We start from the raw sequence: 13,209 nt of genomic DNA on the forward strand, positions 1-13,209 counted from the left end.
GAATTAACCCTCTCATGAACAAAACCCACTGAAAACTATGTGGTTTCCTTGTGTAATTGTGAGGACAGAGTTTGGCCTTGACTCTGCTCTGTTACCCGATGCCTACTTCAGTATAGTTCATCTGACTTCATTGGAGTTCTGGAGACAGCTGAGAGCAGGCTTTGCTTTAACGATTGTCCTTTGTTGTTTGCACCATGAGAGCCTGTCCTGAACATCGGATGTTCAAAGTGGTTGAGATCCTAATATGGATCCCCCTTTGTATAATGAGTGCCTGAGGAGTCATGTGGGGGAAACAAATAAATATTTTCTGGATACAAAAGATCCTGTACTTGAGCTAAAGTAACAGGCTTATTACCTTGGAGGTAGCAAGAGATTGAGAGACCTAAGACCCAGGGGCAGATCCAGTTTTGTACCATGTCACAGAAGCAGTCAGGGTTTTTTTTTAAGTCCCTGAAGCAGATAAGTGTAGGGCCAGATTAATGCATAGGCAAGCTAGGCATATGCCTGGGGCTCTACGTGAAGAAGGAGCCCAGTTGTACTTATTTTACATATTCTAATTATTGAGTGAAAAAAAGTAGGGGTCCACGAGTTTGTTTGCCTAGGGCCCACTAAAGGGTTAATCTGGCCATGGGTAGGAGTTTTTCCCCCTTCCCCTTCCATCCTCAGCTGCATGTCCCTTCCCATTCCTCCCTCCCCCCCTTCCCTCCGCCCATTGCTGCTGCTGTCCTTGGGCCAGGGGGATCTCCAAAGGCACTCCTGTCCCACTACAGGCAAGTTGCATGGGGAGCGTGGCTTTGCTGGGTACAGTAGCAGTGGCAGCTGGGTTCCTCCTCCTTGTCCAGTTCTCCTGGGTGTTCGTGGCCAGCCTGGCGGCAGGCTGAGGGAGAGGGAACCCTCTTGCCCCTATCACTGTCCCCAGGTAAGCTAAGGTCCCTGTGCAGCCCTGGAGCTCCCCTTGTCCTTGGGTTAGCCAGGGACAGCAGCAGTGGTGATCAGGGAAGAGGGGAGAAGTGCTGCTGAGCCTTGAGGGTTAGGGAGGGGGGGTGCCAAGAGTAGGAGGAAATGGTCTGCCTGCCCTGGGCCTCCAGCCCCACAGCGCTGGTCTTTGCTCCCTCACCTACCTTTACAAAATCCTAGATCTGCCTATACTAAGACTTTTATAATGAATTGGCTTCAGTTACATCTGCTTCCTTCTTCTTTTTTTTGCTCTAAAATCTACTTCTAGTGATATTTCTGTGGGAAAAGCTCCATGGAAAATGTTGTGAAAAATTAAAATATTTTTGTTTTAGTCAAACTTTCAGGGGAAAATTTAGATTTTCCTTCAGAAAATCTGCAAACCTGAGAACTTTGGGGATTTGAGGTTTTTATTTGCCCATGGAAACAAAAATTTTGGACAAAAGCAGGTGCTTTTCACATAGTTGCTTATTTAGCTAAACTTGATTTTTTCATTAGAAAAGAAGTTTTAATGGAACATTTTTGAGTAGCATTCTATGCAGGAAACTTCCAATGGCTTTAATTTTTTTCCCTTGAAATAATGATAACTTGACAGAATATAGTCGGTATAGTGTATGGTGACCGGTATACCTCACTATACTAACCAGTAGAATAGTGCATCTAAGCTACAGGGTACTGTGAGTGGAAACAAGTTTTCTTTCCGTTTTAAGAGTGTAAAAAATGAGGTATAAAAATAATTTAATTTCAAAATATATTTGATCTACATTTTAATATCCTCTCTGTCCACCTTGTTTTCTCTTCTGACTATGTGTTTCCCACAGAACTGCATTGAACTTTTGCCAGGTCTTCTCCTTTGCCAAAGGCAACTGCTCCTTCCAGCTAGCTGAGGCTGTTCACTGCTCCTTACGCCCAAGTAATTTTAAAAGGTCAAGGCAGTATCATTGGTCAGGAGGTTACTTGGAGATGTGTGGAAGGAATCCAGAATGTAAATCACACTTTTGATGTCTCGTAGAAATCTGAGTGTCAGCAGTGATGAGAGTGGTGATGTGTGTATAGAGTCTAGTACAGTACATCTCTTCGCGTCAAAAGGGCCTGTAGGTGGTATGGTAGGACATACGATAATTAAACATTAAACACAATCTGCAGTATTTGTTCTGTCTCTAGCCTGTGTGCTTCCTCCCTGGGGTTTGGAATTGTTTGAATCCCTGGGCCTTTGAAGCATGCTGCCAAGACCACCTATTGTTAGGGGTTTGATGTTATATTGTAATATTTTGGTGTTTGTAAATTATGGGTTAGTTAAGTTAAATGAAACTTCCTTTGGTATATGGACACAGCTTTGTGACTGGATAATTTTTCCCCTGTGTGAATTGTAGATCTAATTAATTACCAGGAGAAAAGGTTGAAATGTTTCACGTTTGTTTTGACAAAACTTCAAATATTAAATTTGGGGCAATACATTTAATTTGAAAAGTAATTGTCTGGGTGTATCGGGCCCGTCCAAAGAACCCCATATAGTCAATATAGCAGGGGTGGGCAAAATGCAGCCCACAGGCCAGATGCAGCCTGCCAGGTCATCCTATCCGGCTTGTGGAGCCCCTAAAAAATTTAGAAAATTAATATTTGTCTGCCCCTGGCTGCCTGTCATGCGGCCCTCAATGGCTTGCCAAAACTTAGTAAGCGGCCCTCCACCTGAAATAATTGCCTGCCCCCGCAATATAGTTTTTTCATTCACCGCAGGGTCCTTTGGACCTTCAGAGGTGGTGGATAGTAAGGGGTTTTTATGCATTTAAATCAACAGTGTCAAGTACATGGGCTGCAGGCCAGATCTGGACCAGAGAGCCATGTCATCTGGCCCCTGGGGCTCAAAGAGGGGCTAGGAATTTGGAGATGAGGCAAGCAGGGCAAGGGGCCACCGCAGAAATCTGGGGTATGAATCCTTGTTGGAGACCCATGTCAGCGGTTGCATTAAGCCCCCACACTCTGCTGCTCACCCCCGCTGCAGGAATTGGGTATTCCTGCAGCTTGCGAGGCTCCTTGCAGTCTGAATCCAGCCAGGGTAGGGGAGTAGCAGGTGAGCTTGATGCCCCTGATTTAAACTGTAATAGAAGAATACAAAACACACCAACCTGAAAACGAAGATTGTTATAGCAATAACATGGGTACTGAGAAAGCAAACAGGGGTTTTTTTCTGCTTGTGAGTGTGCTGGTATCAGAGGAGGAGTGGGCGGGGGGAGAGATTATTAGCCCAAGTGAAAATAAGCTGGATTCTGTAGCATGCTGAGCACATATTGGCTTTGCTCCAGGAAGGTACTTAAGCTTGCAGAGTCCATGAAACTAGGCACAATCTTAAAGTTAGGCAACTAATAATAAGTCAGACTCTCTCAATGGCTTCATCTTATTTTCCTAATGATTAATTGAAATATCTGAGAAAAATGCACCCTGGAATAAATATTTTGAAGAATCTATCAGGTATTGGTCTCCTAGACCAATACAGGTTGTAGCTGTATTGGTCTAGAAACAAAAGGAATTAAAACTCAGGGAAGAGGTGATAACGTTTATTAGACCAAATAGATATTTGCAAACAAATTTGTTTAATGTATTAGAAAATAGGAATTTTCATTTCCACCTAGGAGAACTTTTACAATCTCGTCTCTCTCCTATGCCTGATGAAGGGTGTGCGCGCCTGAAAGCTTGCATGTAAATACAATAATTTGTCTGCAAGTATCTAGTTGGTTTAATAAAAGATATCACCTCTTCCACAAGTTTTGATTCCTTTTGAAGAATGTATAGCATAGTTCTTCCTCAGTTATGAAAGACCTTCAGTCCTGCTGGTACCTCGATCATTGGACCGGAAATCCTTGGACGAATGTTCATATGTGACATCAATGCATTAATAGCAGTGATGTTGCACTAAGAATACTTTTAGTTCATAATTTGTAAGCAAGCAGGTGATAGTTGTTAAAGAATCTTCCATTTTACAGTACAAGTTTTGTTACAGCAGGCTCCTGGAATTAAAAGTAGATTTTTTATTTTTTTTTTATGCCCTGGGGCACGAGAGGACACGACGACTTTCAAAACAGAAAATGTCAGAAATGAGACCCAATTATGACCAGTTGCTCTTCCTTAATTGGTAATGGGTAAACATATCAGACAATAAAATAAATGTAGACTCAGAGTGGATTAAAATGTACAGACAAAATCTGCTCTGGAGATCACTATAATGTTGCAGCCCAAGCCAGATATAAAAACTGACAAGATTTGTTGTTTATCAGATACGAGGGGCATTTTAATGTTCTTTCCCAGACATACAGGGTAGTCCATAATTGATCAATCAATGAAAATCCGAGTAGAAAGGAGGGTGTAATAGGCTCATGGTCAGACACGAAGTATGATCAACTTTAATTGTGTCCAGAGACCTTTAAATTAAGTAGTCTGTAGCTTTTGTCTCTTCCCTTGAAAGAATATTCTTTAAACTTCCAGAAGCCAGCTACCCTAATTCTGTAGATTTGCTCGTCCTGGGGAGTGGATGCTCTGGGATTATCTGATTATCAGCCAATAAGAATCATAGTCAACTTTAAAGTTAACGTTAGCAACACATTGGTGTTTCTTGGGAAGCTTATTACTCATATGTTAACACCAAAGTATATAGTTATATTCTTATTACGCTTCCAAGCCTACAACCAGGAAATAGTCCTCTCGAATATGATCATCCTTAATGGTTTTCAAACCTCTCTGTACTGTTTTGCTGATATTGTATCATTTTAATAAAAAAAAAAAAATTAAAAAGCTCTGCTGCAGAAAAGGTCTCAATGTTAAGGCACGCGGCTGTAAGAAACCCCTGGGTTGTGCCCTTTAGTGTTGTGTCACCTTACTAATATTATCCAGAAACCACTAGGATAAGAGGGAAAACGCACTTCAATGGGTTCATAAACAGAGAAGGACCAAACCTTTTTTGTTCTTACTGCAGGGTAAGCCCAGTGATGTTGCACCAAGGCAAAAAGAGAATTTAATTTGTAACCATGGCATATTTTGATCTGAACATTTAGCTTCATTTCAGATGCGGTATTATGCCTGTGTACCCATACCTACCTAACCCAGAGCAGCAGGTTTCCTTTATGGAGCTCCAAGAGCAAGCGTTTCAAATGGTCACCAACAGGCTTCATGTATAACGTGTGTCTAATCCCTTCATTGCTAAGGTGTCGACTGTTATTGGCAGTGGTGTTTGCACATATGGCGGCTTTTTAAAAAAGTCTCTGCTAAGCTAAAGCGTGGCAGCAGCAGCTCTATGTGCCTGCTGGAATCTGGACAAATTGAAGCACTTTATTTAAAAGGTCCCATGACCTTAAAAAATAATGAAGGTCCCCAGGAGCCTCCCACTAACATCTGACAATGTAGTCTGGGCTCATCGCCTTACCCAGTTTGTTTCAGTGGCTTGGAAATACAGGAAGCAGGTTTAAGATGGTTCAAGAAATTGCATATATTGTAGTCTGTAATGAAAAGTACCCTGCAGGGCTAAGAACATGGGGAAGAGGCCTCCTTCCAGGAGCAGCAGACATCATTTCACACACTCTTGGACAGGGAGATAGCAACTGATAGCACCCAGGGTAGAAGTTACAAGAGCAAGGAAGGCTATTACTGGATATGCAGCCAAATGAGAAATCAAGTAACACTGCATGGGGCAGCAAGGCCAATTAGGAAAACAAATCTATTTTGTGTGTTTGCAACTGTGGCAGAAATGCCCCCCTTGCACTTATATATGTACTTAACTATCACTAACCCCCCTTACCAAGTGGAGAAAATGAGACCTGGAAGGGGTAAAAGTGACCCGTCCAGAGCAAAGATCACAGAGTAAATTGGTTTCAGGAATAGGATTACGTTTCAGGAGAGCGGCTTAACCTTCCCCGCGCTGTCTCCAAAACCGAGCAGCGATTCTTCTTTGCTCACCTTCGTTGTCCTCTGCGCCACAACCAGTCACTTGCTAAGTCCTGTTGCTCCTTCCTCTTTTGTATGCCAAAGCCCAGCTTCTCCTTTCATCCTCATAGCAAAAACCCTTGCCCATGCCTTGACCATCTCTTGCCTTGACTGTGACTACTGTGCAACCTTCTCCTCCTGTCCGGCTTTCCTGCCTCTGTCTTCTCCAGCCCGTTCAAAGGATAGCTGTTAACATCCACTTCCTTTTCTGGGACTTCAATCATGTTGCCTTCCTGGTTTTATTGCATCAGATTCATATTGCACATTCTCATTTTCACAGCCCCTATAACCTGTCCAGCCTGAATGGCCTTCCTTTCTTGCTATCCGTTTGCCTTTTATCTCATACTAACATGTGAAAAGGTTTACACCCGCTATCAGGCTGCCCTTGTGTTGGGACTGGTCTTCCTTTTCTGTCCTGAGCATCTTCGTTCCTCCATTGCACTTTTTAAAGCCCATTTCTTCCAGCAAACCTTCCTAAATGATCTGTCAGTCCCCATAATATAAGTCTTTTGTCACTGTCTTGCTTTTGTCTAGCTCAAGCCAGATTCTGGCTGATAACCTGCATAGAGTGTAGGGCATTTAGGGTGTCCAGGAAGTTCCCCCTCTATCTGATGTCTAACATGATTAATATATTAACAAAACCCAGGAAAACAGAAGAGATATGAAACAAAAAGCCAGTTTACTTTGAATGTATAGTACCAGTTATTCATAGGTGCCAGGGTAACAGTTTGGGGTGGCAAACAAATGCAAGGAGTAAAATTGGTTTCACGTTTCTGCAAAGGAATGATTGCTGGTTGTATATATATGGAAGATTTCAGTATGCAATTGGGTTGATTATCATTAATTTGTTGTACGGCTTGTAACGTTTCCCTACTAGCTGTCTGCTTAAGCTGCCCTGCTATTAAATTACAGTGGTTCAGAGAGAATGAATCAAGTTTGACCAGGGAGCGTGCAAAGAGCCCCTCCGACAGTGTGGTTTGGGATGTGTTCTCCTCCGCGAGGTGAAAAGATGATGCCAGGTGGCACCGAACAGTGGCAAGCCTACATGTGAAAAACAAAGCCCTGCATGCCAGGGTCCTAGCAGGGCTGGAGAACAGCTGCTGGTTGTGCGCAGAACCAGGGCTTGAGAACTGGAGCATGGACTAGTTGTATTAAAAAAAGAGAGAGGGGCGGTGGGGAGGCTCAGCTATCTGATTATGTCAGCAGTGCCCTAATTGTATGCTGTGGCTTTGCTACAGTTTCTGCTGCTACCGCAGCTGTAATTAAGCCCAGGTTGCTATTTCCTGTTTGCTTTCTGATGGTTCCCGAGGAAGAATATTACAATACAAGGAACTGTGCAGCGTTTTACAGTCCACCGTGACTGATCTCCTTGACAGCCTTGCCGAGCATTTCTTTCTATAAGTTTCACTGAGCCCTAATCTCTGCCAAAATTACTGGGACATCAGGCTGCTCAGCATCTTGCAGGATTGCTTGCTGAAGTGCACCATACGAATGTAGGTTTTGGCGAAGAAGAAGCAGGCGGTCCTGAAGGTTTCGTCACCCTATAATCCAAACCCACTGTGTGTATTAAAAAAGTCCTACCACTTTATCACCAGTATGTCAGTCATGTACTTACCCGGAAGCTTGATGCACAGATTGATTTCTTTTCTTTTTTTTTACAGTTACATGCCCAAAGTCTTAGAAGTCCAGCAGATTGAGGGGTAGGCATGACCTTTTTCATAAGGCATCAAAAAAGCCATTTCTGGGCATCCTTAAATTATTGTTTTTCATTGTGAAGAACTGCACCAAATGTTGGTGTTTTTTGGACCTTACTTGCCTTTTATTTTACTAAGCAAGCAGGATGTTTTAATGATCCGAACCTCGATTTTTGCCAAGGTCCAATAATTCTGAAAGGCCAATTTGTGACACCTGAGGCCTGATTATTAGAGGGGCTGAATAGAGCTAGCCAGAAAATGTCAGCATGCGTTCCCCACTGAAATTATTTTTCATCAAAACATTGAACACTGAAAAATATTTTGTAATTGGCTAATAGATGAAAAAAATAATTTAAAAAACCTCCTGGAAACAGAATAGTGTTAGCATTTAGTTTTCCAAATAAATTTGAGAACATTTCCCAAAAAAGGCAGCACTTTCCATGAACAGCTTCATTTATGAAAAGCTCAATTTTCCACTGAAACAAAATTAATAGAAAATGTTCCACCCAGCTCTTAAGCAGGCATCTAGGACTACCATTGATATTCTTGGGAATTATAAGTATCCAACCCATCTAGGAATGTCAAATTGAGGAACAAAACTATTGGCTATTTCTGCAGAATTGGGTCATGAAGCTATCAATCTGTTCTCATTGATTGACCTTGTAGCCTTGGGCAGGTCTCTTAAACCTTAAATTTCTGTGATGTTATACCTACGAACATAGTATGGCTTGATACTCCCTTATACGCTCTATACTTCCCTGGCAATGAAACAGGACCTTCAATCTGATGTACATTTTCACTTAGTTCAAGTCCCTATATATTGCCATTGTGATTTAAATGGTCCATGGGGTAAATGAAAATGATGCTTGTGAACAGTACTGCCTTACAGATCATTGATCTTTAATAACTTAAAGCTTGTACAACACTAGAAGTGTAAAGTTAGATATTTGTGATTATTACCAATAAATAGTATGTATAGGCAGGTTGAGGCTTTATTTTTCATGCTAGCATGATGAATAACTTCAAGGCATGTTTAGGTTTCTGGCCGCAACATCAAGTCAGATCATAGCATAAACTTTCCTCTTTTCCAGCTAGTCAGTGAAGACTGAGCTGTGACTCATAGTCATGTGGTCCTTGACACTGACCTTTGTATTAAATTCTCCTCTTTCCATATAATTGTTCATCCAGAGTTGTTTGAACAGGTACAGAATGGGAAAAGTTAGTGTGAACGACCTCCGTGGTCCCCAGGCTCCATTTCACGGCCCCTTTCTGGAAGGAACATGAATAGGAATCAGGTGGTATTTCACACCCAGCGAGCCAGTCGTCCCGTGGTGTCTCTGCTGTGACTATCAGCAAGGTTACCAATTTATACCAATTATTCTCTTGTGTGTTTTATTTATGGGCAGGTCATGAAAGCCCTTCTGGAAGTCGTTGTGTGATTTCAGAGTTTATACGACCCCTTCAGATATCCAGTGACAAACCAGAACAATTGTCTGTCAAACCTACTTTCCTATCCAGGTCAAGAACCGGCAGCCCAAGATGCAGATTTGATTCAGACGTGAGTCTTTTTCACATCGGAACATTTCTCCTCTCCAGTGGGACAGTTATCTTATACGTTAGTGATGAACTGCGCTGGGAAGAGTCCAGGGGCAAGGTTTTCAAAAGTGCCTAATGACTTAGGAGCACAAAGTCAATGAGAATCTCAGCAGGAATTTTTAAAGGAGCCAAAATGAGTTAGGTGTTTGCGTGTCAGATATTCAGTTTGAGCGTGGGGTGCCTAAATCCTTCAGGCGCTTTTGAAAATCCCAGTTTTCAGGGGCACAGTTTAAGATCCGTTCTACACTGTGCCTTGCCTATATGTCTCTTTCTTCGCAGGATGTCTGCATCGGTTTGTTTGTTAGTTCTTCTGAAAGGTATTGCATTTTTCCTGAGCGCTGTTAGACCTTGTATAATGATGTGTCCATGGCATAGTCACAGCATGATCTACTGTAAGAGTAAGACTCCACACAAAACATTGCCAGCGTCCCTCAGACCTTTTCTAGGTGCGATAGCTTCATTTGCTATGACTACTTTTTGCTTGGTTTTCATGATATGGAAATCCATTCATTAGTAATTGGACTGATTTCATCACCTAGTATCATTTTCCAGGGTACCCTTCTAAGCTGGATTTGTGCCTGTAACCTGGAAGTGAACAGTTCAGTAACTTATTACCAAGCTTTTAAGCCATGTAGCTTCCTATCATATTTGCATTTATTTGAGTTATTGGAAAGATACAGCCAAGAGCCTTGTGTTACTTTATTTGTGCCAGCGCTTGAACACCACGGGACCAGCAGGAAATCCTTTGAAATGTGATTGTTCTCCAGTGCATTTGGTTATTACTCTTTTCTCATTAGCCTTCATTCTCTTGTAAGCATAGCCTCAACTATGCCATTGCAAAAATCCTGTAGAATTGAGCAAGGATGAAACCCAATAGACTTACAGGGTTATAATAGAAAAATACTTCTAAAATCCAGTTACATTTACATGAAAATAATATCCTTTATATAAATGTTCTTAACCTTGCTGTGGAATTTTATTAAAGGAAATTCATTCTCCATTAAAAATATACAAAGGATGATTTTTTTTTCAAAACCCCATAGGAAGGCTATCACTTTTCATTAAATTCTGTAAGACGCTCTGAAATAACAAATAGTGATAAAGGAGGGGGAAGGGTTGTATTGTATCCATCTTATTGGATACAGTCTTGATTTTCCCTTTATGCAATTGTAGGAAAGAAATATAAGAGTTCAAATTGTGGACAGACTGGGTGAATGTATCTGTTTTCTGTGTTCGTGTTGAACCTTTGGAAGTTGCATCAAAATGCTTTTGGGCACAGCCAGAAAACAAAATATGATGTAGGATATTCTGCAAAATTCCTTTTCCAGCTTTTGCCATTATACACTGAACATCAGCTCCTAAAGGCCTGTTTAGGAAGAGGCGGATGCAGCCAAACTCATCAATAGCTTCCATAAAGAGAGTCTGAAGTAGTCAAACAGAAAAGGCAGCATAGCGACAAGATCTAGGGAAGCAGAACTAACAGCATAGACCAGAACAAGAGCGTGTCAAATTTATTTCCCTCCTCCTATTATTTTTCAGTTGTCTCTTCTTAACAGGATCGTTCGTGGCTTGCCTTTCTGGGTGTAACGTTGTCATGCGTGCAAAACCTCTCACAGATCTTCAGCTACATTTTCCGAGGTGTCAAATACAGGGACAATGTATGTAAATTAAGACTTTTATGGAAATCAGACTTGGAAAAATAAACTTGGTGAGCAGGGCTTGACGTTGTGACATCTGAAATCAAAAAACGAGTGCGAGCCATTCGACAAGACAGGCCTGCAAATCCCATGCTTGCTAGTAAGAATACTAGCTCCCAGGGCAAACAGGATGGACTCTGATAAGAGGAGTGCAATGTTTTGTATGTATTCAGTCTTGTTTAAATACTCAGTGAGAAAAATGGTGAAAGCAATAGGGTGAAATCCTGTTGTCTTTATTTCTCTCCAGATGGATAATGAACGGAATGCCAATACCTCAAAGCAGAGATACTCTGGGAAAGTCCATCTTTGCATCGCCCGTTACAGGTCAGATATTCAGTTGTATTATGCTGAAAATTCAATCTGAGCCACAGGGGTGTGTAATAGGTAGATCCCATGTGTCAAACCTAAGCATAAATGGGCTTTTTACAATGGAGGTTTGTCAGCTGAATTGCGGGGATTACATTCTCTCATCCGCTGAGTTACAGAGCTGCTTCCACAACCTTGGCGGCTGATCTGCCAGGCTACAAAGGCCCCTGCCACATTCGACTGCAAGCCCCAGCAAATGGATGGCCCAACCCCAAAAATATGACCCCTCCTGCACAGTGGAACCATGCTGGCCCCATTGCCGTTTGGGTTACACAGACCCACAGAGGGTTGGGGGCGATGTTTGTGCCCAGGCTCGTTCTCTGAACAGCTGGCCTGGGAAAAAGGGAGCTTGGGGAAGAGCAAGTGATGATCTATCGAAAGGGTCCAGGTTTTCGTGGTCTCCATCAGTATACAGTTACGTCAAAATTGGCAAAGTCAGTAAGTTTGCTGCAGTTAGTTTCCGAATTTGTCAAAACAGCAGTCTAAATTATATCAATCTTGGCTTTGTGCCTGATCATTAGAGAGAGGCTTTCAACGCAAGCAAACTGCTTTTGCTGCTCCATCTTCCTTCCTCCTTGCGAGAAGCACAAACTAGTGCTCCATAATGCGGTCTTCAATGCCAGCAGGTCACCCATTCACCTGCTCTGTAGAAATGTGGTATGTCAGTGAAAAGGGACATACAGTGAACATACAGCTTGTGTGCTGCTTGGTTTGCATGTGCTGGACCTGTGATCTTTTATACCGAGTCTAAATTTCCCCAGCAAAAACATAGCTAGCAAGGATGAGGATGCATGCCAAACCCAGTCCCATTAGACTATAATAATCAATGCCATGTAAGTTGTGATAAAAAGAGTGCAGAGCCCAGAGGAATTCAGAGCTTATACTGAGTTCAAATTAAGCTGACTTTCTCTAAAGAGAAACATGATTTTATTTCTGCAAAAGGTGCTGAAAATCACATCCAGCTGAAAGGAGTCCCTACACAGAGGATGAGTCTCTGAGCTATTCTAGGAAACTAAAGTGTGATTAATTGATCAATTAAAAGCTTTAAATTTCAGCATTCCATTGCCGCGCATATGTTTCGTGATTGAAGATCGCCTTCCTTGTAGGTTTAAAAAGCAACCCAAACCCCAACCAATTAGTGTAGACAATGCATTTAAAAATTAGCATTTGTGAGAGAAGACATAGTCTGTGCTTTCCTTGCAATTTCAGCGTGCAACTAGACTTCTGTGTAAGTATTTCTCTTGCAAGCATAGCAACATCCCTTCATTTCAAGAGGTCAAAATTGGCGGCTATGCCTTTCTCCTGTAGGTGAAGCTCAGACGGTATTTATATATTTACATCAGCAGTGCTGGATACAAATTAGAGGGCATTTGAGGGAAATTTTGAACATTTCAATCCGTTTACAAACAAGAAAGAGTAGCGCAATAAATAAGTCACTGTAGTTCCCCTTAAATGCTAACGAGGTTTAGAGTCGCTAACTTAAATACAATTCTTGGCCTGAGGGCTCATGTAAAATAAAGAAATAGCGTTAAGTACCTCTATGGGCCTGTGCAGGCAAGAGACGCGCCCTGAAGCCGTTCATTCTGGCGACTCGCGGGTTATGTCAGCGAGCGGTGCCCTCTTGGAAGAGAGCACATGCTGAGCACTTGCAAGCTCAGAGTTACCATGTGGCTAAAGTCAGCTGCTTTAGCAAGTGGGCTCCTGCTCTGACTTTATAACTGGCAAGGTTTTCAAGCAGATTTTCCTTTTGACCATGCTCCTTCTACATTGCTCGAGGCATCATTGCACTAATGTGAGCATTTATAAACAGTTTATAGGAATGCTGGGGGAAGACCACACTTTGAAGGAGAGAGCAAGACCTTTTCTATTTGCCTTCTTGCCATACTCTGCCAGTTGAGGAGGAAGGTGCGATACAAATCCTATTCTCCAGT

The 13,209-nt window shown here is 42.2% G+C and overlaps 1 protein-coding gene across 11 annotated transcripts in view; it reads left to right on the top strand.

Moving 5' to 3' along the window:
* The window catches only part of RIMBP2 (RIMS binding protein 2), a 328,093-nt gene that overhangs the window by 258,155 nt on the left and 56,729 nt on the right, over window positions 1-13,209 (top strand). For all 11 annotated transcript variants that reach the window (XM_090061952.1, XM_090061954.1, XM_090061961.1 and 8 more), the window contains 2 exons: window positions 9,026-9,177; window positions 11,160-11,236. In XM_090061952.1, the coding sequence (XP_089918078.1) occupies window positions 9,026-9,177; window positions 11,160-11,236 (229 nt within the window). The remainder of the gene's footprint in view (window positions 1-9,025; window positions 9,178-11,159; window positions 11,237-13,209) is intronic.

Source organism: Crocodylus siamensis, chromosome 9, assembly GCF_052110815.1.
Source record: "Crocodylus siamensis isolate JL-2025a chromosome 9, ASM5211081v1, whole genome shotgun sequence".
Taxonomy (NCBI): Eukaryota; Metazoa; Chordata; order Crocodylia; family Crocodylidae; genus Crocodylus; species Crocodylus siamensis.